Source organism: Tursiops truncatus, chromosome 10 (assembly GCF_011762595.2).
Source record: "Tursiops truncatus isolate mTurTru1 chromosome 10, mTurTru1.mat.Y, whole genome shotgun sequence".
NCBI lineage: Eukaryota > Metazoa > Chordata > Mammalia > Artiodactyla > Delphinidae > Tursiops > Tursiops truncatus.
In genome coordinates, this window is record NC_047043.1 from 62,398,449 (window position 1) to 62,425,691 (window position 27,243).

The 27,243-nt window shown below is 39.4% G+C and overlaps 1 protein-coding gene across 8 annotated transcripts in view; it reads right to left on the reverse strand.

The window, feature by feature from the left end:
* SETD2 (SET domain containing 2, histone lysine methyltransferase) overlaps nucleotides 1–27,243 on the reverse strand; it is a 113,060-nt gene that overhangs the window by 84,345 nt on the left and 1,472 nt on the right. For 7 of the 8 annotated variants that reach the window (XR_012323985.1, XR_012323986.1, XM_073787862.1 and 4 more), the window contains exon 2: nucleotides 479–517. Coding sequence is in view for 6 of the 8 variants with exons in the window: in XM_073787862.1 (XP_073643963.1) it covers nucleotides 479–517 (39 nt within the window). In the remaining 2 variants the exon portion in view is untranslated. The remainder of the gene's footprint in view (nucleotides 1–478; nucleotides 518–27,243) is intronic. The other variant, XM_033864807.2, reaches the window with a different exon arrangement.

A 27,243-nucleotide genomic window follows, 5' to 3' on the forward strand; every position in this document is an offset into this window, starting at 1 on the left:
ATCTACAACATTTTTCTAACTGATATTCTTTAATCAAGTCTGGCTATTTAAGAGAACAGTTTTCTACTTCAACATGGTAAAATCTGAGATCAGTTTTCAAAATTATACAGTTACCATTCAAGTGGGAAAGTAAATGTTTTCACATGCATTATCACAGAGCAGTGGTCTTCAAATACTTTTTAAGAAAGAAAATTCACTTTTCAAATTGAATTTTACATGGAAGCTCAATGCATAAAAACAGGTAAAAAGCTGTCTCCAAAGTTGCCAGCTTCCTTTACCTTGACTAAAGCTCTTGAAACTCCGAAGTCTAAAAACCATTTTCTTGAGATATACAACATCCCTCACTGGAATGAATTACTATAGATCCAAAAACAAAACTAAGCAAAAACTATTACTTCATTTCACATTCAAAATGATAGCTAAATTTTGAATGTTTTCAAGCTCATAATCGCTGAATACCTAATTAAATTATACATACCTCATTTTCTTCTTCTCTATTGTCATCCAGCCAAGAAAGCATGCAAAAGAATAAAAAGAAATCATAAATACTTAAAACCGATTGAAATGTAAGTTGTTTTTTATTAAAACTTAGGATACCTACAACCTCCAGGTATATTCTATATAGGCTGTCCGTTCCTTCATAGCCTTAGTTACATTTAGCATAGCAAATGTTTAAAGAAGATAGTGTCATGCACTGTGCTAGGTGATGGAGAGAAAAGGTGAATAAAGCAGAGTCCCTGCCCTCAAGAAGCTCTTACAGTTTCCTGTAAATACAAAATATAATTTTGTTATAAAAGTAATTCCAACATAATGGAGTAAATACGAGGATAGAAATATGCACAAATGTAACAGCAATGAGGAAGATAAGCAACTCAGTTTAGTGGAAGGATAGGAATGCAAAGAATCCTTTCTAAAAGAAAAATTAGTTTTTGAAGAATGAATTTGAAGGGAGATCCTTAACGAAGGAAGATCCCAGGCAAAGATATAGAGATTAAAACATAGAACAATATGAGCAAGGAAACTATAAAATAATGTTATCTGAGTATAAAGCATAAGGCAGAAAGAAGCCAATAATTAGCCAAAGTAGGGAGCAGTGGCCAGGTCCAGAGACCAGGTCTCTTACAATGAGAAACATTTTATCTTATGAATTAGTGGTTCTCAACCTGTTCTGGTATCTGTTCAGCAGTCCCTTTGCTTAATGCAAGGTTTACACTCTACATCAGAGCATGTGGCTTTCTGAGCTCACAGTTATATTCTAACAAAGATAACCACACTATGTCCTGACTGAGGAATCAAAAGCTAAAAGTCTGGTGTATACCAGTGCACTGAAGCACACTGGGGGAAGAGAAGATACAAAAGGGTTTTACGCTATAACAGCCAGATTTGTATTTTAAGCCAGTGTCTCTGTAGACTATGTGGCAAGACTGGAGTACAATAATCTGTCTTAAATGCCCCTTAAAAGAAATGTACTAAAAATCCTTTTCCTAAATGTAGGCTTTACTCCACCATAATTCAGTGCATTCACCAGAGTCCATGGTAGCCATACAAAACAAAGCAATGAAGGGGAAACAAAGTTGGCAATACATGGATGAGATCTAAAGCAGTGCCAGGGTTAAACACTTTTTTCTACTCTAAAGCCACAAAGACTACAGAGATGTGACCTTAGAACTGCTGTATTTCATCAATTCTATGATATACATTTTTCCCATGTATAACACCTCTACACAATGCATCATACTATCAATAACATCACAGTCTAATTGGCAGAGTTTTTTCCTTTCTTAGTGATTAAAAAAAATAATTGTGTCTCACAATACGGCATACTACATTCGATTTAAATTAGTACCATGTGAAATTTTTTTTAAAGAACAGAAAAGGAACCTGGAGATGTCCAAGCATTTGGAATGTCATTCGTATTTGTACTCCTCTTTTCAGTGGATGTTTTAGAAAAAGCATTCGTGGTTGTCTTCACGGTATCCATACACACAAAGTGCTGGAAATACTGAGGTTACCAGAACCCTTTCTTAAGTCTCAGCACTTATACTTTGGATAAACAAGTGAAAAGAATTCTGACAAGCTGTAATCAAAGTGATCACATGATCAAAGGGCTAAGGAAACATTATAAATGTGGGACTTGAGTGGGCATGTGGGGGGAGGAAATAAAGTTTCAATTCAGAAATCAGAAAACTGCTTGACAAAGATAGCAAGGCATTTCCCATAACTTGATAATATTTTTAAAATTTATAATAAAAAGGGGACTTCCCTGGTGGTCCAGTGGTTAAGACTCTGCGCTCCCAATGCAGGGGGCCCGGGTTTGATCCCTGGTCAGGGAACTAGATCCTGCATGACACAACGAAGACCCTGCATGCCTCAACAGAGACCCTGCATGCCACAACAAAGACCCAGTGCAGCCAAATAAATAAATAAATATTTTTAAAAATAAATTTATAATAAAAACAATATAAGCACATACAGAAAATATGGGGGAAAATATCCAATTTTTCTCATCTTAAAATCATTTCATGTTAATAGAAATCAAATTACACACAAGCAAAAAGAAAAGTCCACAATCCAACCCATCCAGAGACAACTGCTGCAAACACCTTGGTATACAGAGCCTTCTAACACTTCTTTTGTGTGTGGGGAGGGCGTTAAAACAGAGATTTTTGTTTTTCTTTTTGAGTACAGTAATCATACCACACAAGCCATTCTGTACCTTGCTTCCCCCACCCCCCATCATAAATACAGCAGGTGAGCAAACGATGTGTTTAGATCAAAGGAAAAAAATGGAATCACTGCAACAGATGGAGGAGGGAATGATCTTGAGAGAAGGGGATATAGATGAGTAAAGACATAGGTAAGTTTCAAAATAAAGCAAGAATATTCCTTTTGGCCTGTATTTCTCTCTGACATCATTAGTTGAAAGTTAGGGGCAGGGACAAGGTAAAAGATTTGGAAAAATTCAAGTGTGGGGAACAAAAATGGAAGCAGACTATAATCTTCAATGTTGCTGCCCCAAGTTGGACATTACTAATTTATAATCAGAGTCATTGGCACACTTATGTTACTTCCCCTTGCAGCATTAGGCTATCTAGAAGCAATGAGGACAAACGACTGATGAATTACTCTATCAAGTTGGGTGGGACAAGAGAGGTAGAAGGCGGCAAGGGGCTGAGAGAATTGAAGGCATTCCCAAGAATGATCCACAGATAATAGAATAGGGAGTAAAATCTGAAGGAAGCTGATAAACTGAAGGAACAGGGTAGGGACAAGATAGCAGCAGCTTCAAAGAGTAGATTTGGTGGAAACCAGAAAGAGAAGTAGAAGGGTATTGTGAAGGAATTGGACATTATGGTCAGACTAATATTTCAGAGTTGGAGTACCTTTCAGAAGATAATACCTAGGTGTGGCCAGGTGAGTAGACCGCCACAGCAATAAGAGGACAAGCCCTTTTTAAAGATATTAATGAAATTGTGAGGCCATAATTAATAGCAAGAATCAGCCACAAATGTTTCTAATAAAAGAACACTTGCGGGGACTTCCCTGGTGGCGCAGTGGTTAAGAATCCGCCTGCCAATGCAGGGGACACGGGTTCAATCCCGAGTTGAGGAAGATCCCACATGCAATGGAGAAACTATGCCCATGAGCCACAACTACTGAGCCTGCGCTCTAGAGCCCGCAAGCCACAACTACTGAAGCCCGTGTGCCTAGAGACCGTGCTCCACAACAAGGGAAGCCACCACAATGAGAAGCCCACACACCATAACGAAGAGTAGCCCGCACTCGCTGCAACTAGAGAAAGCCCGCGTGCAGTAACAAAGACACAACGCAGCCAAAAATAAAAAATAAATAAATAAATTTATTTTCTTTTAAAAAAAAAGAACACTTGCTTTGGTAAATAATATAATGTCAAGAGCAAAGAATAGGGTTTTTGAAGGAAAGTTGTTGGAACAAGGGTATGGAAGCCACAGGTAAGAGTACTAAGCCTCCTGTGCCCCTGCCATAAAAAATGAGGCATGCGAAAACAGGCATTTAAGTCTCCAGCATGGGATTGTGCTAGAGTGCCTTATTTCTTCTTTTGAAAAGCTACTACAGAAGAAAAACCAGAGGAATACCGCAGCCAGTTTTCTGTCAAAAACATACAGTATGCAGATCTGCAGCTTACTGAAGAACTATAAAGAATTCTGACTAATCCATGTCAACGCAGAGACAAATCTCTATTAGGTCACAGGACACATGTGGGAAAACACTTAATTAAGACTTTTAGTCATAGCAATCTCAAAGAACCAAAGAATGACATGATTATTTAAATCAACAACCAACCAACTTCTCAGGCTAGAACGTAAGTAAAGTTTCCAAAGGGAGGCCTGGTATAATGAGAGATATTTGGCCATATCAACAATATTCATAAATGTAAACAAGTTGGATAGTAAGAATCTATTCTAGACACCATGTTACACAGGAAATGTTTATAGTTAAAACAGAAGTATTTTTATTTACTGTGGAAAAAAGACAATTTAAAGCAGTGGTCCCCAACCTTTTGGGTACCAGGGACCAGTTTCGTGGAAGACAATTTTTCCACGGACTGTGGTGTGGCTGGGGGGGTGGTTCATGCAGTAATGCGAGTGATGGGGAGCAGCAGATGAAGCTTTGCTCGCTGGCCCACCGCTCACCTCCTGCTGTGCAGCCCAGTTCCTAATAGGCTGTGGACCGCTACCGGTCCTTGGCCCAGGCGTTGGGGACCCCTGATTTACAGAACCTTAGTGATTTATTTCAAAATATCAGAAAACTTCCAAGATAAAATAGTCTTATTTTGCTCAATTCCAAAACTTGGACCTATGACCAAGAGAAGTATAGAATGACAGATTTTACCTCATTTTAATTTAGAACATTTTACACTAGTTTTCCTTCTCTATTTGAAAAAGTAATACATGTACGCAGGGGGAAACTCTGTAATACAAAAAGATATACAACTAAAATTAGATCTCTCTATGTAGTGGCAACCATTGTTAAGTTTCGTACATCCTTCTAAAAATTGTGTGCATATATGAGCAAATACATTACTTTTGACTCTGGGAGGGCTCACGCCAAGGAATACTTTCCAGAACTTCTGCTGCCAGGGTCCTCGTCCTCACGGTGAGCCACAGCCACCCACCACCTCTGCAGGAGACCCTCCAACACTAGCAGATACATCAGAAATACATCTACACGTGGAACAACTCCTACAGAACACCTACTGAACACTGGCAGAAGACCTCAGACCTCCCAAAACGCAAGAAACTCCCCACGTACCTGGGTAGGGCAAAAGAAAGAATAAACAGAGACAGAAGAATAGGGATGGGATCTGCACCAATGGGAGGGAGCTGTGAAGGAGGAAAGGTTTCCACACACTAGGAAGCCCCTTCACGGGCGGAGACTGCGGGTGGCGGAGGCGGGAAGCTTCGGTGCTGCGGAGGAGAGCACAGCAACAGGGGTGCGGAGGGCAAAGCGGAGAGATTCCCGCACAGAGGATTGGTGCCGGACCCGCACTCATTAGCCCGAGAGTCTTATCTCCTCACCCGCTGGGGCGGGCGGGGCTGGGAGCTGAGGCTCGGCTTCGGTTGGAGCACAGGGAGAGGACTGGCGGCATGAACACAGCCTGAAGGGGTTAGTGCACCACGGGCTGGCCGGGAAGGAGTCCCGGGGGGGGGTCTGGACCTGCCGAAGAGGCAAGAGACTTTTTCTTCCCTCTTTGCTTCCTGGTGCGTGAGGAGAAGGGGTTAAGAGCGCTGCTTAAAGGAGCTCCAGAGACGGGTGCGAGCCGAGGCTAACAGCGGGGACCCCAGAGACGGGCATGAGACGCTAAGGCTGCTGATGCCGCCACCAAGAAGCCTGTGTGCGAGCACAGGTCACTATCCACACCTGCCTGCCAGGGAGCCTGTGCAGCCCGCCACTGCCAGGGTCCCTGGATCCAGGGACAACTTGCCCGGGAGAACGCACGGCGCGCCTCAGGCTGGTGCGACGTCACCGGCTTCTGCCGCCGCAGGCTCACCCCGCATCGTGCCCCTCCCTCTCCCCCGGCCTGAGTGAGCCAGAGCCCCCGAATCAGCGGCTCCTTTAACCCCGTCCGGTCTGAGGGAAGAACAGACGCCCTCCGGCGACCTACACGCAGAGGCGGGGCCACATCCAAAGCTGAACCCCAGGAGCTGTGCGAACAAAGAAGAGAAAGGGAAATCTCTCCCAGCAGTCTCAGGAGCAGAGGATTAAAGCTCCACAATCAACTTGATGTACCCTGCATCTGTGGAATACCTGAATAGACAACGAAACATCCCAAATTGAAGAGGTGGACTTTGAGAGCAAGATTTCTTATTTTTTCCCCTTTCCCTCTTTTTGTGAGTGTGTATGTGTATGCTTCTGGGTGAGATTCTGTCTGTATAGCTTTGCTTTCCCCATTTGTCCTAGGGTTCTATCTGTCCTTTTTTTTTTTTTTTTACTTTTAAAAATAACTTTTTTCTTAATAATTATTTTTTATTTTAATAACTTTATTTTATGTTCTTTTATTTCCTTCCTTCCTTCCTTTCTTTCTTTCTTCTTTTTCTCCCTTTTATTCTAAGCCGTGTGGATGAAAGGCTCTTGGCTCTGCAGCCAGGAGTCAGTGCTGTGCCTCTGAGGTGGGAGAGTCAACTTCAGGACACTGGTCCACAAGAGACCTCCCAGCTCCACATAATATCAAACGGCGAAAATCTCCCAGAGATCTCCATCTCAACACCAGCACCCAGCTTCACTCAACGACCAGCAAGCTACAGTGCTGGATACCCTATGCCAAACAACTAGCAAGACAGGAACACAACCCCACCCATTAGCAGAGAGGCTGCCTAAAATCATAATAAGTCCACAGACACCCCAAAACACACCACCAGACATGGACCTGCCCACCAGAAAGACGAGATCCAGCCTCATCCACCAGAACACAGGCACTAGTACCCTCCACCAGGAAGCCTACAGAACCCACTGAACCAACTTTAGCCACTGGGGACAGACACCAAAAACAACGGGAACTACGAACCTGCAGCCTGCAAGGAGGAGACCCCAAACACAGTATGATAAGCAAAATGAGAAGACAGAAAAACACACAGCAGATGAAGGAGCAAGATAAAAACCCACCAGACCTAACAAATGAAGAGGAAATAGGCAGTCTACCTGAAAAAGAATTCAGAATAATGATAGCAAAGATGATCCAAAATCTTGGAAATAGAATAGAAAAAACGCAAGAAACATTTAACAAGGACCTAGAAGAACTAAAGATGAAACAAGCAATGATGAAAAACACAATAAATGAAATTAAAAATACTCTAGAAGGGGTCAATAGCAGAATAACTAGGCAGAAGAACGGATAAGTGACCTGGAAGATAAAACAGTGGAAATAACTACTGCAGAGCAGAATAAAGAAAAAAGAATGAAAAGAAGTGAGGACAGTCTCAGAGACATTGGGGACAACATTAAACGCACCAACATTTGAATTATAGGGGTTCCAGAAGAAGAAGAGGAAAAAAAGGGACTGAGAAAATATTTGAAGAGATTATAGCTGAAAACTTCCCTAATATGGAAAAGGAAATAGTTAATCAAGTCCAGGAAGCACAGAGAGTACCATACAGGATAAATCCAAGGAGAAACACGCCAAGACACATATTAATCAAACTGTCAAATATTAAATACAAAGAAAACATGTTAAAAGCAGCAAGGGAAAACAACAAATAACGCACAAGGGAATCCCCATAAGGTTAACAGCTGATCTTTCAGCAGAAACTCTGCAAGTCAGAAGGGACTGGCAGGACATATTTAAAGTGATGAAGGAGAAAAACCTACAACCAACATTACTCTACCCAGCAAGGATCTCATTCAGATTTGATGGAGAAATTAAAACCTTTACAGACAAGCAAAAGCTGAGAGAGTTCAGCACCACCATACCAGCTTTACAACAAATGTTAACGGATCTTCTCTAGGCAAGAAACACAAGAGAAGGAAAAGACCTACAATAACAAACCCAAAACAATTAAGAAAATGGGAATAGGAACATACATATCGACAATTACCTTAAATGTAAATGGATTAAATGCTCCCACCAAAAGACACAGACTGGCTGAATGGATACAAAAAAAAGACCCACATATATGCTGTCTACAAGAGACCCACTTCACACCTAGAGACACATACAGACTGAAAGTGAGGGGATGGAAAAAGATATTCCATGCAAATGGAAACCAAAAGAAAGCTGGAGTAGCAATTCTCGTATCAGACAAAAGAGACTTTAAAATAAAGACTATTACAAGAGACAAAGAAGGACACTACATTATGATCAAGGGATCGATCCAAGAAGATATAACAATTGTAAATATTTATGCTCCACAATGGGAGAGGCCACAACAGTGAGAGGCCCGCGTACTGCAAAAAAAAAAAAAAAAAAAAAGCTATATCTGATATAGGTCAAAACAGCACTTCTCTCCCCCAAGTCATACTCATCAACTACTCTTATACCGCCAAACAGTTGCAACTTTAATGCCAAGTGTCTATATAGATAGTAAGTAAAGCTATTTTCTTTAAACAAGAAATCACTTTGTAAACAAACACAGCTGATCTCGAATGTTTCGCTGTACAGTTCCTAGTCAGTGAGGAAAGGCAAGAATATGATCCCGAATGTTAACAATTGTATATACCTGAAATCTGTTTCTAAATTTTTCTTCCAAATCAGCTTGCAGGAACACTTGAATGAAGTGAATTATGTTCTCCTGTTCAAGCAATTTGTTCTCCAAAACGCATAATTAGGCTGCATGGGGATCTAATTTGAACATTTTAGGGCTTGTTACATACAAATGAGTTTCACTACTTTTATTCATTACTTTGAGTTAAATCTCTTAAATTATGTTTTATTTTTCTCATTAGCAAATTGTAGGAGAGGCGATATCCATTACCAAATAACCTTCAAAACACAGAATGCATAAATGCTGAAATTCATTTTTACTACTAGTCAATAAATCACAGCAGAAAGAGCTAAAGGTAGTTCTCAGTAACCTCATTACATTATGTATACTACTGTCTTATAGCCCCATTATTAGACCACCATCACCATTACAAGTAGCTAATAGAATATTTTCCATTTTTCAGGTACTTCGTTAAATGCTTTACATACATCTAGCTCATCTGATCCTCAAACCTAAGAAGGGTATACTACGTATTTGTATTCCCACTTTTACAAATGAAGAAACCTACAGTTATAGCTGGCAAAGTGGCAGAGCCAATTATCCAGGCTGTTTGACTGCAGAGCCCTTGCTCTTTAAGTCAAATATTTATTAGCTATTACACAAAACTGGGAGAAAAGGGTAAAAAGTTTCAGAGAAATGTATTTTGATTCGGTATAATAGTCAATGTATCTGCCTAACAACAGAAGGGGCTGTATCATGAAATAAAGAGTAACAGAAGTGTTCAAACTAGAGTCCTGATGATCATGTGTCTGTGTTTCAGGGCAATCAAACAGATGGTGAGTAATAGCTGTACTTTATAGCAGAATTCTAGCTAATAAATGCAACAATCATCAATGGCAGCAAAACCCAGTAGATTAAAGTTTGATGAGGAACTTTGTAATGAATGGATCAGAGTGACTAGACCAGAATCCACTGATTAATTCTGACATCACTAAAAGTAAGACAACAGGGTATGTGCCCCCCACATATGATGCAATAGGTAACTGATAAACTACTGGCAGTCGTGGGGGTGAGGGGTCTGATGTAACTACCAGTCTCAAAAAAATATATAGCAAACATATAAGGAGACTATCACAGATTAAGAGAGATTTGAGATCCAGTAATCACATAATGGGACTTCCCTGGTGGTCCAGTGGTTAAGAATCCACCTTCCAAAGCAGGGACGTTCGATCCCTGGCCAGGGAACTCGGACCCCACATGCCGCAAAGCAACTGGGCCCTTGCACCACAACTACTGAGCCAGCGCTCTGTGGAGCCCATGCGCCACAGTGAAAGATCCTGCATGCAGCAACGAAGATGCCGTGTGCCACAACTAAGACCTAATGCAGCTAAATAAATAAATATTTTTTAAAATTCTTTAAAAAAATTACATAACTATTTTTTTAAAAGAATGAACAGGGATGATGTACTAAATAACATTAAATATTTCCTGCCTATTGCACTAGATATGATAATGGCATTGTGGTTATTTTTAAAGCCTCTCTTATTTCTATATATTAAAGTATGAAATGAGAGAATATCTGGCATGCTTTAAAATATTCCAGTAACAACAACAAAACAGTAGGGGACAGATGAAACCAGAATGGCAAAACGTTAATAACTGTTGAAGCTGGATGAGTACACTGGGCAGGGGCAAGGGGTATTCATTATACCATTCTCTCTTGTATGAATGTTTGAAATTTTCCATAATAAAAAATTTTTAATGTTTAATTGCAATATGAAAGAGGATAACAAATCTCCAAACAAGTAAACAACAGGAGACCATGTGCGCACATGCAGCAAGCAGAGACGTATGCTGGCAAAAGACATGTATTACTTTTAGTATCCAATCACCCACTTACCCACAGTCAGGGCCCATTTACCAGGTTGTAGCTAAGCATTATCCCCTGACCCAAGCAAAAGTAATCACCAGGATTCACCCATCTGATTTAGCACTTATCTCTATGGTTGTAAGAATTTAACTCCCCAACAATAACCCCCCCCAAAAAATCGTAAATATGTAACCACAGTAAACATTATGCTATGATGGGAAGTATTTTCCATAAATTAACTTTTGCCAAATAACATCAATACATAGTTCTACTTTACAGTCATTAAAAAAAATATATTTATTTATTTATTTGGCTGCTCCAGGTCCTAGTTGCAGCATGTGGGATCTGTAGTTGCAGCATGTGAACTCTTAGATGCGGCAGGTGGGACCTAGTTCCCTGACCAGGGATCGAACCTGGGCCCCCTGCATTGGGAGCGTGGAACCTTAGCCACTGGACCACCAGGGAAGTCCCTACTTTAGAGTCATTTTATTTGAAAAGACTCAAGGTGAGAGACTTTAAAAACAAAAAACTCAGCAATGGTAAATATAAAACTGTTTTGTGTTTGGGAAGGAGAATATTAATATTCTGAATATTTGAATCCATTTTCCACCCATCTGCCAATCTCTCTGGATAAGGCACCACTGTGATAAATTTTCATTTCGTGTGAAAATTATCTTTTGAGTTCTCAAGGTAAACCTAAGAACAATAGAGTATTTTGTACATCATTTTGCAAATGAGAAGTCTGGATGGAATTTCCACTTCCAGATACCAAATTCCAGATAAATACTATATTATAATAATAATGTATAATGACAATAAAGCTAGCTATTCCATAAAATAGAATTATGTCAGAACTTCTATACCATGGGTGTTTTGTTTCTCAAATGTCAAGTTATACTATATTACAATTTAGAAAATGTAGCTCATCTACAGCCCTAGCCGTCAAGTCCCTAGCCACTCTAAAATATTCCCGCCATCACAGAGGGGCAGTAAGTGACATAAACAACTCACTGTAAGAGGTCAAATCCTATGCTCTATGACAAAGAAATGCTGCAAGTTGACAAGGTAGATGCACACCTCACAGAGAAACAACAAAGGGTAAAATAAAATGATAAAAGGACTATGACAGGACTATGACTTAGAATTAACAACAGTAACTAATACCATACCCAGAAGTTGAACTAGGCAGCTGGTTTTCATGCCTACCATCTACACCGATGACAGCACTGAAAATCAAAGCTGACACTATGTAAACACTAACCAGTACACGGTTCAGCCAAAGTTTTCTGTTCTAGGGCCTTCTGTCCAAAAGGCATGCTCCATCCAATTCCTTTTCTCCCCCATTATATGTTTTCAAAACACCTGATGAGGAGGCATAACAGAGTAATATATAAGAGCAAAAGCTTGAAAAGTCAGTCAAACTGGATTTGAAAACCAACTACAATACTTTTTAACCTAAGATGCTAAGAGAAATGGTGGCCAAACAGATTATCTATAAAACTGAGATAGTAGTACTGTAATTACTTCAAAGATGATGAGCAGAGAATATCTATTTAAAATCCTCCGTACAGAAGATATCTGCAAACAATGCAACGGACAAGGGGCTAATATTCAAAACATACAAACAGCTTATACAACTCAGTATCAGGAAGAACCCAATCAAAATATGGGCAGAAGACCTAAATACAGACATTTCCCCCAAAAAAAGACATACAGATGGCTAACAGGTACATGAAAAGATGCTCAACATTGCTAATTATTAGAGAAATGCAAATCAAAAGCACAATAAGGTATCACTTCAAATGGGGCTGAATGCCCATCATCAAAAAGTCTACAAATAATGCTAGAGAGGATGTAAAGGGAACCCTTATACACTGTTGGTGGGAAAGTAACTTCGTGCAGCCACTATGGAAAACAGTATGGAGGTTCCTTAAAAAACTAAAAATAGAACTACAGTATGATCCAGCAATTCCACTCCTGGGCATATATCCGGAAAAAATGAAAACTCTAATTCAAAAAGATACATATACACCAATGTTCATACCAGCACTATTTACAATAGCTAAGACACGGAAGCAACCCAAGTGCCATCAACAGAAGACTGGCTTAAGACAATGGGATATATACGTACAGTGAGTGGAGTATTACTCAGCCATAAAAAAGAATGAAATATTGCCACTTGTAGCAATGTGGATGGACCTAAAGAATATGCTTACTGAAATAAATAAGACAAAGACAAATACTATATGATATCATATGTACAATCTAAAAAATAATACAAATGGATCTTTATAGAAAACAGAAAGAGACTCAGACACAGAAAACAGATTTATGGTTACCAAGGTGGGGAGGGGACAAATGAGTAAAGGATTAACAGATACAAACTACTATACATAAAATAGATAAGCAACAGGGATTGACTGGAAAGCACAGGGAATTATACCCAGTATCTTGTAATATAACCTACAATGGAATATAATCTGCAAAAAAACCAAATCACTATGCTGTACACCTGAAACTAACACAATACTGTAAATCAACTACACTTCAGTTAAAAAAATAAAAAGTGAAACCCTCCATAGAGCACCTGCCACATAGTGCTCAACAAATAAGAACTGTGAGCTATCTGAATTACGTATTTGAAATATTCTCTAACAACAGTCTTCACTACTAGAAAATAAACATGGGGCTTCCCTGGTGGTGCAGTGGTTAGGAATCCGCCTGCCAATGCAGGGTACATGGGTTCGGGCCCTGGTCCGGGAAGATCCCAGATGCTGCGGAGCAACTAAGCCCATGTGCCACAACTACTGAGCCTGCGCTCCAGAGCCCGCCAGCCACAACTATGGAAGCCGACGTACCTAGAGCCCACGCTCCGCAACAAGAAAAGCCACTGCAATGAGAAGCCCGCGCACGGCAACGAAGATAGCCCCCGCTCACCACAACTAGAGAAAGCCCGCACACAGCAATGAAGACCCAACGCAGCCAAAAATAAATAAATAAAATTAATTAATTAAAAAAAAAAAACCTGGTCTTTCACCACAGACAGTTTGAGAAACACTAACTAAACCAGAACATGCATGAATTGTCTTTATTCTATTTGGAACCCCTTACTTTCTAAGTAATTGATAATTGAGTGCCTAGAGCCCGTGCTCCAAAACAAGAGAAGCCACTGCAATGAGAAAGTAAGTATTTATTTTTCTACTTCGTGGTAGCAGACAATGCTAAGTTGAAGCATATACAGAAAGTGTCCACTTTCTGTATGTTAGGGTTTAACTGCTAATAAAGTTCTATTCTTCACTCCTTTCACTCCTATCGTACCCAACAGACCAAGGAAAACAGAAAGCCAGGCTTTCACTTTAAAACAATGCCTCCAGAAGAGTGCAATGTGTGGGGATTCAACAGACCTTATGACTTTAAAAAACAAAACCAAACAAAAAGGTTCCCAGAAGCTTCACAGTGCTCATCCAAAAATCTTCTTTTGGATTTCTTTTTTCCTTCCCAGATTCCTGAAAATACACTACAATCATTGTTTACCTGGGGCTTTGAGAAATTTTCAATATGTTTAGACCACATGCCATTTATTAAGACATTTCTTCCAGCTTCTAGCCTACACTTTCCACACTCTAGTTTGTTAAAGTATGATTAGGACCCTATAAACTACATTTCTCCTTTGATAGTAATAGCATGTGCTAGAGGAAGAATCAAAGGCTGGAAGAATAAGAAGGAATATATATGCTCCTTATTATTGGTCACAGTTTCTATGTGTATGGACCCATTAATGCATTTCATCCTGGCACTGATTCCAGTTTCTACCTTTTTTCCAAAATCCCAGACCAACCTGACTGCAATTCCTCACACACAAGAACCAGTTGTCCAATACCCCTCCTTTGGAAATTTCAGCTCCAAGAGGGGCCCTACTCCAAGCTTCTGGGTTCTGGTAACCACACCCTCTTCCCTTTTTTCTCCCAGCCCTAGGGCAAGTAGCTACTTCTGCCTTTCTGTTACCTCAGTGTCCCCTTTTCATTTTCTTAGTTCTCCAAAAACGCTTTTAACCAATTCCTCACATTAAATTCTGTTCTCCTGACTAGTATGAGAAGAATATGAAATTTTAAAACTCTTTCCTTGAAAGCTTATTATAAAAGAGAAACAGAGGCTTCCCTGGTGGCGCAGTGGTTGAGAGTCCGCCTGCTGATGCAGGGGACACGGGTTCGTGCCCCGGTCCGGGAAGATCCTACATGCCGTGGAGTGGCTGGGCCCGTGAGCCATGGCCGCTGGGCCTGCGCATCCGGAGCCTGTGCTGGGCAACGGGAGAGGCCACAACAGTGAGAGGCCCGCGTATCGCAAAAAAAAAAAAAAAAAGAGAGAGAAACATAAAATACAAGTAATTATTCCAACCTGTGATATCACCACTCTAATGTCAAGTTGGGGCTTCTTACCAAGCCACTCTAAAAGCATGAAACTGGGGACTTCCCTGGTGGCACAGTGGTTAAGAATCTGCCTGCCAATGCAGGGAACACGGGTTTGAGCCCTGGTCCAGGAAGATCCCACATGCCGCGGAGCAACGAAGCCCGGGCGCCGCAACTACTGAGCCTGAGCTCTAGAGCCCGTGAGCCACAACTACTGAGCCCATGTGCCACAACTACGGAAGCCCGCACACCTAGAGCCCGTGTTCCGCAACAAGAGAAGCCACAGCAATGAGAAGCCCACGCATCACAATAAAGAGTAGCCCCTGCTCGCTGCAACTAGAGAGCTCCCGCGTGCAGCAACAAAGACCCAATGCAGCCAAAAATAAATGAATAAACAAAGTTTTTTTGTTTTTTTTTTTTTGCGGTATGCGGGCCTCTCACTGTTGTGGTCCCTCCCGTTGCGGAGCACAGGCTCTGGACGCGCAGGCTCAGTGGCCATGGCTCACAAGCCCAGCCGCTCCGTGGCATGTGGGATCTTCCCGGACCGGGACACGAACCCGTGTCCCCTGCATCGGCAGGCGGACTCTCAATCACTGTGCCACCAGGGAGGCCCCTAAACAAGTAAATTTTTAAAAATAAATAAATAATAAAATAAAAGCATGAAACTGGGATGGGTCATGCTTTCTGGAAAACGTAACACATTTAAAAACTGTACATAAGCAGTCTTGAAAATGAGACACTCAATATATGATTGTTCATTAGTGCTCTGGAGCAACTGTATGCAAATTTTTTATAAAGAGACAGAAAGTAAGTATTTTAGGCTTTGCAGGCCCTGCAGTCTCTGTCACAACTACTCAACTCCCAACGTTTTTTTGTGAAAACAGTCATAGACAGGGACTTCACTGGTGGTCCAGTGGTTAAGACTTCGCCTTCCAATGCAGAGGGTGCGGGTTTGATCCCTGGTTGGGGAGCTAAGATCCCACATGCCTCCCTGGCCAAAACCCAAAACATAAAACAGAAGCAATATTGTAACAAATTCAATAAAGACAAGAAAGAGAGAGAAAGAGAGGAAGGAAGGAAGGGAGGGAGAGAGGGAGGGATGGAGGGAGGACTGGCGGGAGGGGCCACAGACTGCTGTGAATGAGCGAGCATAGCTGTGTTCCAATAACACTTTATTTATGGACATAAAATGATATGAAGTTGAAATTTCTAACATGTCACAAAATATTATTCTTTTGTTTTTTTTAACCATCTAAAAATATAAAATCATTCTTAGTTCACAGGCTGTAAGAAAACATGCAGGCAGGCTGGATTTGGCCCAGTGGCCTGTTTGCCAGCCCCGTTCTACATTGTGCCTCTTCCAAAATCAAAGTATTATGTTCACTGATGGACTAAAAAAAAAAAAGAAAAAAAATTACTCTAGCAAACCTAGGTTTAAACTATAATGTAACTAACCTGAAACATTAATGAAACAGACAAAACAATGTTACTTACCCTCCTCAATCTTTCTTTTAATGAAGACTAAAGATAAGAAAATTTACTAACAGGGAAATTTCAAAGTATGATCCAGGTTCAATTTAAATATTTGCCAAACTTGTGTACCTTCTTTCTACCTCTACAGCACCATAAAATAAGCACTGGTTTTAAAATTAACCTTGAATAATGTAAATTTCTAAATCAGAGATTAATTGAATTAGGGTCTTAATGATGTTCAACTGAGAAGAACTTAAGTTAAAGTAATAATGGTCCCCATTTCCCAAACAATTCTTCAAGTAGAAAAAACATCTACAGACATTAGCAAGTTACACTCAAGTTTCTTATTTCAAAGTAACCATGACTGTATAGCCTCTCCTGTTAATCCGCAACTACTTTGATTCCTTAGTATCAGCAATGAGGAACGTCTCTTTGGCATCTTATGCTCCCACAAATATGTTCATTATTGCTACTTATGAACTGTGTCCATCTGTCCAAAACCTATGAGTTAAAGTCCTAAGAGCACCCTTGAACTAGGACTACCTCAAGACCTGGACACAGTATGCACTGGTAAGACAAAAAAAAAAAGCACAAGCAGCGGTGCAGTAGTATGCATGACACGTGAAAGGCATAAAAACAAACATTACGCCTCTCAAAAAAAGGCAAGTTCTCTACATGTGTACCTCTCATAGTTTTCCTCAGTTTATGGAAAGACAACAAACCAAGGCTTGAGTTTCATATGGGATTAAAAGTTCCTAGAAGCTCATTTCCAATGCAGATTTCAGACTAAAGGCACTTGGCCAAAGGGGCAGACCTGGATGATCCACATATCCAGTGTACCTTTTGCTGAAATGATGTCCAGGCCTCTAATCCTCTAGAATACATATCTGCAAAGTCAGACAAAAGAACCAACTCAACCAACCTGCACCTTCCAAATTGAACTATTATAAGCACCTCAAAACTAATCCAGAAGACCTCTAGGAAAACTCAGAATACAGAAATCCAGCTGATTATGAATGGCAGCTATTCCAAATATTATTTCTTAATACCATTAAAAAGATAGTCTTTGACAAATTGGTAAATGAAGAGACCTTTGCTCAAGTTGTGGTATACCATTAAACTAGCTAGGGAGCATAGTGTGAACTTCTTTGGGTCTTCTTTTCCTTCCTTATTCTGTGAAATGAAGGCACTAGCTCCCATGCCCTTTAAAATCACAGCCATGGAGCGTAAAGACTTAAATATAAGACATGACACCATAAAATTCCAAGAAGAAAAAGTAAGCAAAACATTCTGACATAAATCCTAGCAATGTTTTCTTAGGTCAGTCTCCCAAGGCAATAGAAATAAAAGCAAAAGTAAACAAATGGGACCTAATCAAACTTTTAAGCTTTTGTACAGCAAAGGAAACCATAAACAAAAAGACAACCTACAGACTGGGAGAAAATATTTGCAAATGATGTGATGGAAAAGGGCTTAATTTCCAAATTATACAAACAGGTCATACAACTCAATAACAATCAAAAACCCAATCAAAAAATGGGCAGAAGACCTAACTAGACTTTTCTCCAAAGAAGACATACTGATGGCCAATAGCCACATGAAAAGATGCTCAACACTGCTAATTATTAGAGAAATGCAAATCAAAACTACAATGAAGTACCACCTCACACCGGTCAGAATGGCCATCATTAAAAAGTCCACAAGTAAGGGCTTCCCTGGTGGTACAGTGGTTAAGAATATGACTGCTAATGGAGGGGACACAGGTTGGAGCCCTGTTCCAGGAAGATCCCACATGCTGCGGAGCAACTAAGCCCATGTGCTACAACTACTGAGCCTGAGCTCTGGAGCCGTGCGCCTAGAGCCTGTGCTCTGCAACAAGAGAAGCCACCGCAATGAGAAGCCCGCGCACCACAATAAAGAGTAGCCCCTGCCCGCTGCCAACTAAAGAAAGCCCACACACAGCAAGGAAGACCCAACGCAGCAAAAAATTAATTAATTAAATAAATAAAACTTAAAAAGTCTACAAACAACAAATGCTGGAGAGGGTGTGGAGAAAAGGGAACCCTCCTACACTGTTGGTGGGAATGTAAATTGGTGCAGCCACTGTGGAAAACAGTATGGAGGTTCCTCAAAAAGCTAAAAATAGAGTTGCCATATGATCCAGCAATCCCAATCCTTGGCATATATCCAGACAAAACTATAATTCAAAAAGATACATGCACCCCTATGTTCATAGCAGCACTATTCACAGTGGCCAAGACACAGAAACCACCTAAATGTCCATTGACAGAGAAATGAATAAAGAAGATATGATACATATGTACAATGGAATACTACTCAGCCATAAAAAAGAATGAACTAATGCCATTCGTAACAACATGGATGGACCTAGAGACTATCATACTAAGTGAAGTAAGTCAGAAAGAGAAAGGCAAATACCATATAATATCACTTATATATGGAATCTAAAATATGGCACAGGGCTTCCCTGGTGGCGCAGTGGTTGAGAGTCTACCTGCCGATGCAGGGGACACAGGTTTGTGCCCCAGTCCGGGAGGATCCCACATGCCGCGGAGCGGCTGGGCCCGTGAGCCATGGCCGCTGGGCCTGCGCGTCCGGAGCCTGTGCTCCGCAACAGGAGAGGCCACAACAGTGAGAGGCCCGCGTACCGCAAAAAAATAAAAAATAAATAAAATAAAATATGGCACAAATGAACTTATCTACAAAACAGAAACAGACTCACAGACATAAAGATCAGATTTGTGGTTGCCAAGGTGAAGTGGGGGAAGGAGAGGGGTGGACTGGGAGTTTGGGGTTGTTAGATGCAAACTATTACATTTAGAATGGATAAATAACAAGGTCCTAGGCACAGGGAACTATATCCAATCTCCCGGGATAAACCATAATGGAAAACAATATAAGAAAGAGAACATCTATATGTGTATAACTGAGTCACTTTGCTGTACAGCAGACATGGGCACAACATTGTAAATCAACTATACTTCAATAAAAAATTTTTAAAAAAGAAAATTATAGAGCTAAGCAATTACACTAAAAAAAAAAAAAGCATCAACTATCCTACAGAGCAACAAAAGCCTCAATTTTTAGAGTACCACGTTTTCTACCATTTTTCAATGTCACAGCTTTATGGTATATCCAAAAACACCCCTTGATTTACCATTGCATTTGTAGCTTCCTCACTTCCTTTTGGCCCCTAATATTCATAAAGAGATAAATGAAACTGTTGAGCTGAAGGATTTGAATAAAAGACAAACAAGAGTAAAAGCACACAGGCCTAGTTTAAATAGGTTATCCATTCCGGAAAACACCCAAGTATAAAACAACTAAAAAGACTGGGGCGGGGGCGCGGGGGATGTAACAAAGCACACTACACTGTCCCAGCAAAGGCAGCTGTCATAATCTCTCTCAGACCACCACCATGAGATCTCTAATTTTCATTAGTTTGTCTCCACCAGGATCAACAGAAGACTAAAAAGTGTCTTGAGCACCAATCACTCTCATCAGCTCAACACATACCACTCAGTACCCTGACCTCCTCTCTCCTAATGTAATAGTTATTTAAAACGGTCTTTCAATGTCAGTTATTATTAATGCTTCTATTCACTCTATGAGGAAAATAGAATAATGATAGTTATGAAGAATCAGGTCAACTCAAACATTTATCAATACTAAGCACATACTACTATGTTCCCAGCTGCTAGTCACTGGGATTCCTCCATTTAAAAGAATAAGTCTCTAAAACATATTCATCATGGTCTTTGGATTTTCTGGTACATAGAACTACAAAATCCCTTAGGTCCTAGCAACAGAACCAACAAGTCTAGATCATGCAAGAGAACGGATGAATGCTAAGACAGACAGGCTCCAATGAAATGTTAGTCTTTCTTGATGCTGTGTATTAGTAACCACCCAAAGCATCTTAAAAGTTGGAGAATTATAAAAATACACATGTATACAAATAAATCTTTTAAAATACTTATATGGAAAAAAATAATAATGAAAATACTTAAGCAATGAGTACATTTCACAAAAGCACACAGGTAACAAATTTTGCAGCTAGCATATGTACAACTGAAAAAAATGTCCTATCATTGGTTCCAACTCCTGCTCCAATTTCATATCCTCTGACACTATCAGTATCTTCTCTAGTAATAAAGAAAAGGAGTCAAAGAAAGGTGAGCACCAAGTATTTTTTGGTAGTCTCACTGTCTCTCTATAACACACGTGAGCATTCTATAACTGGGGAAATACTTGTTTTATACTCAACTACCACTGTTTCAATTTGTTACTATGTAGTTATTAACATTAATTCGTCAAACTGCTGTTAATCTGCCAAGAAAACTCCATATTTCTCATAATTTATACAATTGGTTTCCTAAATAATAATACACCCATAACAGATTTTTTAATTTTTTAATGGATACAGTAAACTTAAGCTTAAATAAGATACCTATGATGGTGACCTTGAGGAAAACTTTAGTAGTACATTTTCACATATTTCTAACAAAATGTTTTGTTGTACCTCAACAAAATTCAACTGTTTACTATAGATAATCCTTAACTAAATTTTCAGCACAGAAGCAGTACCATAAAATGTGTAGCTTATGTTTTAGAGTTGATATAGATACTAGAATTGAGAAATTAATGGAAGAGTTATATATTTAACCAGGCAATTTTAGAAAGTCTGTGTGCTCAGGTTCAGAAAAATGGACTTCCAAAAAAAGGTTTTTGCATCCATCGATACAATTTATGAAAAATGTTAGCTCTAATTTACATTCATACAAAATTCATAGAAATCTTAAACATGGCACCTTCTGCCTACTAAAGTAGAGCATATGTAATTAACAACTATCCACCAAGAAGCAAAATATCACACAAAAGACTCAAAATACAAGTTAGTCCATGAGTCTCCAAAGAGCTAATCATGAAGCAAATATTGGTGATTACTATACAGCCCTCCCCAAGGAGAGTCACTGCACTTGGCAGGAAGTGGGCAGCAGGAAGAGCTACAGTCAGAAACCACCACTTGCTCCAGGTTTTTACAAGCTCACAGCAGTGCTCCCAATAAGCAGACCTGGTAGCAGCCTGCCAGCACGATCAAATTCCTATCAATACCCGCACCATTTTAAGGATATTTTCACTTGTGAGACGTTAGCATCGGCAGAAAAGGCATTCTAAAATAAAAAGCATCTTTAGGAATTCACACCAACTTTAAACCTCCATCTAAATGACCAAAGTATTTGCTCAGCTGGAAAAGATATTGAAGCAACCATCGAGCTTGATTAAAAAAAAAACTACCAAATTAAACATAAAGGACATTATACATTAATTCTAAAGCTAAGGGACTCAAATACAACACCTGATTAGTGTATGGTAACCAAGAATGACAAAAATTGCCTCTCATTTGAATCCATGAAAGTACACTTCCAAATATAATTCCCATTATGAAAAAAACCAAACCTATTGAATTTTCAGTTGGCTAGTTTGTTGGCTAGCTTCAAATCAACCATTTTCAAGAGACTATACTTAAATACCTTGAGTTTTTAAAATAAGCAACCAACTAATCAAAGGGCAGGAATAAAAGCTATTTAATACATCAGCACCAGACAGGACAAACAGAAATAAGCATGGACAAAAAAATAAAATTTTAAAAAAGAAAAGAGAGAAATATAGGAATCAAACTCTAAAGAGAATCGCAAAACACCATCATAAACTACCAGATATACTTGGGAGGAGACACTTTCCACACAGCACATATCCTAAGGCCCTTTTAAACTCCTTAACATGGTAAGAAAACAAAGCAACTTAACATAGGACATCCACAGTATAGAATATTCCCTGTTAAAAAAAGATAAGCACATCTTATACGTAAACGCAAGTATGTAGATGATACAATATGTGTAGTAGACAAAAACAAAAGGTCTGGAAAGGTATACACTAAATTGTCAGTAGTGGTTACCTCTTGAATGTGGGATTTGAAGAGATGGAGCCAGAAAGAGATGCTAAAGGTGGATTTTTACTTTTTCCTCTATAAACATCTGTATTATCTTACCCTTTCGCAATAAGCATTTATTGTTTTGGTAATTAAAAAAAGAAACCATTTCAGTGCTTCCCTCGTGGTCCAGTGGTTAAGACTCTGAGCTTCCATGCAAGGGGCACAGGTTCGAACCCTGGTAAGGGAACTAAGATCCAGCATGCCGCTCGGCGTGGCCAAAAAAATAAATAAATAAAAATTAAAAAAGAAGCCATTTCAAAACTATTACCAGACATTGTTATTGTTTTCAAAATATCACATTGATGGTTAGTACAAAGAGATAATAGTAGTAAAGTGCCTTCAAACCTTGAATTTAAAGCTCTATCCTCAGAATAAAGAAGACTAAGAGACATGACAATTAAATCCAATGTGTAATCCCAGACTGAAAAAAGAGGACACTATTGGGATAACAGGCACACTTTAAATATGAACATATATCAGGTGTAATATTATAAATGTTAAATTGCCTGAATTTAATCACTGCACGTTGGTTATCTAAGAGAATGCTTATTCTTAGGTAATACTATGAACTATTCAGCGGTGAAGGGTGATGGAGCCTACACCTTACTCTCAAATGGTTCAGCCAAAAATAAACAAACACAGTTTTATATGTTTTTATATAGAAAGATAAAGCAAACGTGGTGAAATTTCAACTACTGGTCAATCTAGGTGAAAATATGGGAGTTCACTATACTATTCTTAAAATTTCCCTGCAAGTTTGGTTTTTTTTTCAAAATAAAAGATTCCTTCCCTCTAGAGAGTGGATCTCTCTCAGAAAGGGAAAGGAAGAATTCTAAACCTGACTTTCAGTTACGCTAGGTGTAAATGTTTGTTTCTAATATGAAACGTCTCTCAGGGTCTTACAATAATGGCCCTTAATGCATTACAAAATAAGATGCTCTATAGTATCCCGGAAAAATTAACAGAAATGATGAAGCTAGTCAACTTTTGATTCTAGCATATGACTATTATAGCTTCTCTGAAAAAACTGACAATGCTCATAGAACAACACTAAATATCAGGGTTAAGAAAAATAATTATAAATATCTGTTAGAGTAAATCATAATGCATTTCAATCTAAAGGGGAATAGATTAAATAAATTAATCACTACAGTGAAAAGTGGCAGAGAAGAGTTGAAACACAAAAGTCCCACTAACACTAGAAAAGTATGATTGATAGATATGTCTTGGCAGTTTGAACATTTCTTAGGAAAACACAACTGTATCAACAGTTGCTTGATACCTTTCTAAAGACATAGTGTGTCAGTAGAAGAATGGTGGGCCTGAAATCTAGATAAGGCAAGAGCAAAGAGGGACATGAATTCTGGAGAGGTATACTCTATCCTAAGTACTAGGATAGTTCCACCAGGCTTTCTGTGATCACCAGGAAAGCCTCCAAGTAATATTTTGGCCTCCCATGTACCTACCAAAGACTGTACCCTGGCCTGTAGAACATACCTCAATCACTACAAAGCTATTTCTCTCTTATAAAATAACAAAAACTGAATTATGTACTGCCTGCAAAGCTACTAAAGGTCCAGACCATATGTGGAATCTGGTGACCACGTTATTCTTTCAGTTGGCTTCCTATGGCATCTCTATCCCCATTGTAACTTACATAATTATGAGAATTTTATGAGAACACGACTATGCTCACTGCTTTATATTTTATTTGACATGCTGAAGTATTTTTTCCCAGTTAATAAACTTTATTTTTGCCAAATTCACCATGCTTTTCATATCATGGTGCCTTGTAAAGTACTGCTCTTCCTAGCTGCGTCTTTCCATCCAATACTAGTAATAAAAGTTAACACTGTCTTAATTCTTAAATCCTCATAAAACCCTTTGTAGAAAATACTGTTATGATCCTGACTTTACATATAAGGACACTAAGGCACAGAGTCATTACAAAATTTGCCCAGGTTCATAATGCTATTAAGTAAAAGAGGTGAGATTCTAAACCAGGAATTAGGATCCAGAGCTCAAGGGTTTAACATTTTTTGTGCCTTGGACCATTCTGCAGTCTGATGAAGCCTGCAAATTCCTTCTCAGCTTAGTATTTTTAAATATATGAAATAAACAAAGGTGACCAATTACCTTGGGGACAAAAAACTCAAATGTATGATACAGTAGTATATATATGCTTCTCAACAATCTACTGGTGAATCTCCTATTTACTGTAATTTCTATGTAATGATGAACATAAATAATATTTTGAGATATCTACAATAATCACAATATAATATCTGTGATTTGTACTAGTAGTAAAATCACAGGTACTGTTAATAGTACTGTAGTTTGCTGTTTACATTAATAATTAAAAGGAATGCCAACTTCTAGTTAGAGGTTAGTGAAGAGGTAATTTTCCCCCTAAGTTTATGGATGCCATCCATGTTAACACTGCCCACTATATTAATCCTCTTAACACTGCAGTTTAAAAAAGGACCAATCCTGGGTCCTTCTCTCTTTCTACACTGGATCTCTCGGTGATCTCATCCAGTCCTGTGGCTCTGAATACTACTTAAGTTGATGACTACAAAGTTTTATCTCTCATCCAGACCCTTCCCCTAAATTCCAGACTTGGATATCAATTCAACCAGTATGTATAACAGGCATCTCAAACTTACCACGTCTAAAACTGAACTCCTAATCTATTCCCCAAACCTGTTCTTCTCACGGTCATCCCTATCTTAGTTGACGGCAACCCCATCTTTCTCACTGCTCAGACCAAAACTCTTGGAATCATCCTTGACTCCTCTCTTACATGCCACATCTGATCTATCAACAAATCGTACTGGTTTGATCTTCAAAATATATCCAGAATTCAACCATTTCTATCTCCTGTTACCACCTTGATACAAGTCACCAGCATCTCCCTCCCAGATTTCTAACTTTCTTAAAATTGTAAGTCTCCCTGCCTCTACTGTTGTTCCCCCCTACAAACTGAGAGATCCTTCAGAAGCTGAAAGCAGATCATGTCATTCCTTGGTTGAAAACTCCAGGCAAAGTCCTTATAAAGCCTCTACCAAGCCCTGTGAAATCTGTACCCCACCCCAACATAATGTACTATTACTTTTTTGTTCATTCCATTCTAGCCATACTGAGCAGAACTCACCAGGTCGGCCTCAGCACCTTGGAACAAACTATTCCCTCTACTTGGAAAGCTTTTTCCCCAAATGTTAACGAGGCTAACTTTCTCCCTTTTAAGTCTTTGCCTAAATATCACTCTCAAGAAGGCTCACCCAGTTCACCTCATTTTAAATTTCAACATCTACCCCAGAAATTCTGAATCCCCCTTACCGTGCTCCATTTTCCAAAGCACTTATCTTGGAACATTCCATTATTATTTATTGTTTTTCACCCCGCACTAGGAGGGGTGCCCACACAAGCAAAATTGTTTCGTACACCACTCACCTCTAGTATGCCTATGTTTGGCACAAAGTAAACATGCATATATTTTAAAAACAGCACTTCTATCATTGTAAAGTACTTGCCTGTGTCTCTCATTAGAAGAATTCCTTGAAGACTCTGACTGGATCTAATTTGTAGTGCCCTCAACACCTGGCCTGGGGCCTGCCCAACAGCAGACACCTAACACACAGATACTCACGTGATTACAGCCACTTTCACCTGAAACACAATCCTGTATGCCACAGGAAAAGCCAGGTCTTACAGCTGTGTCTGATTAAATACTTGGTAGAAGGCAAACACAGAACATCAGGTTCCAACTGTTCCTTCAATCAAACTGAGTTTAAGTTTCATGCTTCATTTCTTCATGTGTCTAAGAAGCATTTCAAACTATCTGAAGTCTAAAAAGGTCACTTGGTCATTCCTCCCCCGCAGCCATGGCACCACCTCTCCAGCCCACCTAATCTTTTCATGCTTGACTTAAAATCCTCTTAAGTGTTCCTTGATGACCCCAGCTAGAAGCACTTACCCGTGCCATGCTCTGGGCCAACTGCTTTCCATATGTTATTCTCATTTGATTCTCCCAAAAGCCCTATGAGGTTGCTTCCATTATGACACCTATTTCAAAGATTAGAAAACTCAAACTTGGAGAGATCAAATCACTTGTTCAAGGTTCAACGAGTGTTCAAACACAGGTCTGCCTGACTCTGAAATCCAAGTTCTTTAACCCTCCACTATACCGCTTTTCTCTCTCCAATATTACAAACCCTAACTAGTTTATACATACTACCTCATAGGATTTGCTGTCACTTCACTTATCTAGACTTCAATTCCGGCAACTGTCAAACAGGGGATATCGTTCAGGATGGCTCCTATCAAGACCCCTTCCAATTCTTAGAGTATTATGAAATAAAACATTTTATAATTCTTTACATACTCCAAGTAGGTTAATACACACATACACACATGTATTTTAGCACTTAGTCTCTGCTAGAAATTAGAAATCTCCACTGCCAAAGAGCAGTGAAAATAAAAACTCCAAGACCTTATATAAAAAATAAAACATTCTTGATTCCTCGCCACATTCACATCTATCAGAGATGCACTTCTGAGTCCATTTTCCCATGTAGTATGAAAAATTATGTTTTCCCCCAAGAAGTGTAAGAATGTGATACTTAAAGCTTCTGGACTTCACCATACAACCTGGTAAAAGGAACTGAAAGCAGCCACTTAGCCCATTCAGGAGCTAGCATGTTGTTTTAGACAGGACAAGTGCTCAATAAGCATTTATTGGATCATGATACAGAATTTTTTTTTTGAGGTTTTCCAAGTCTCAAACCAAAAGCCTATAAA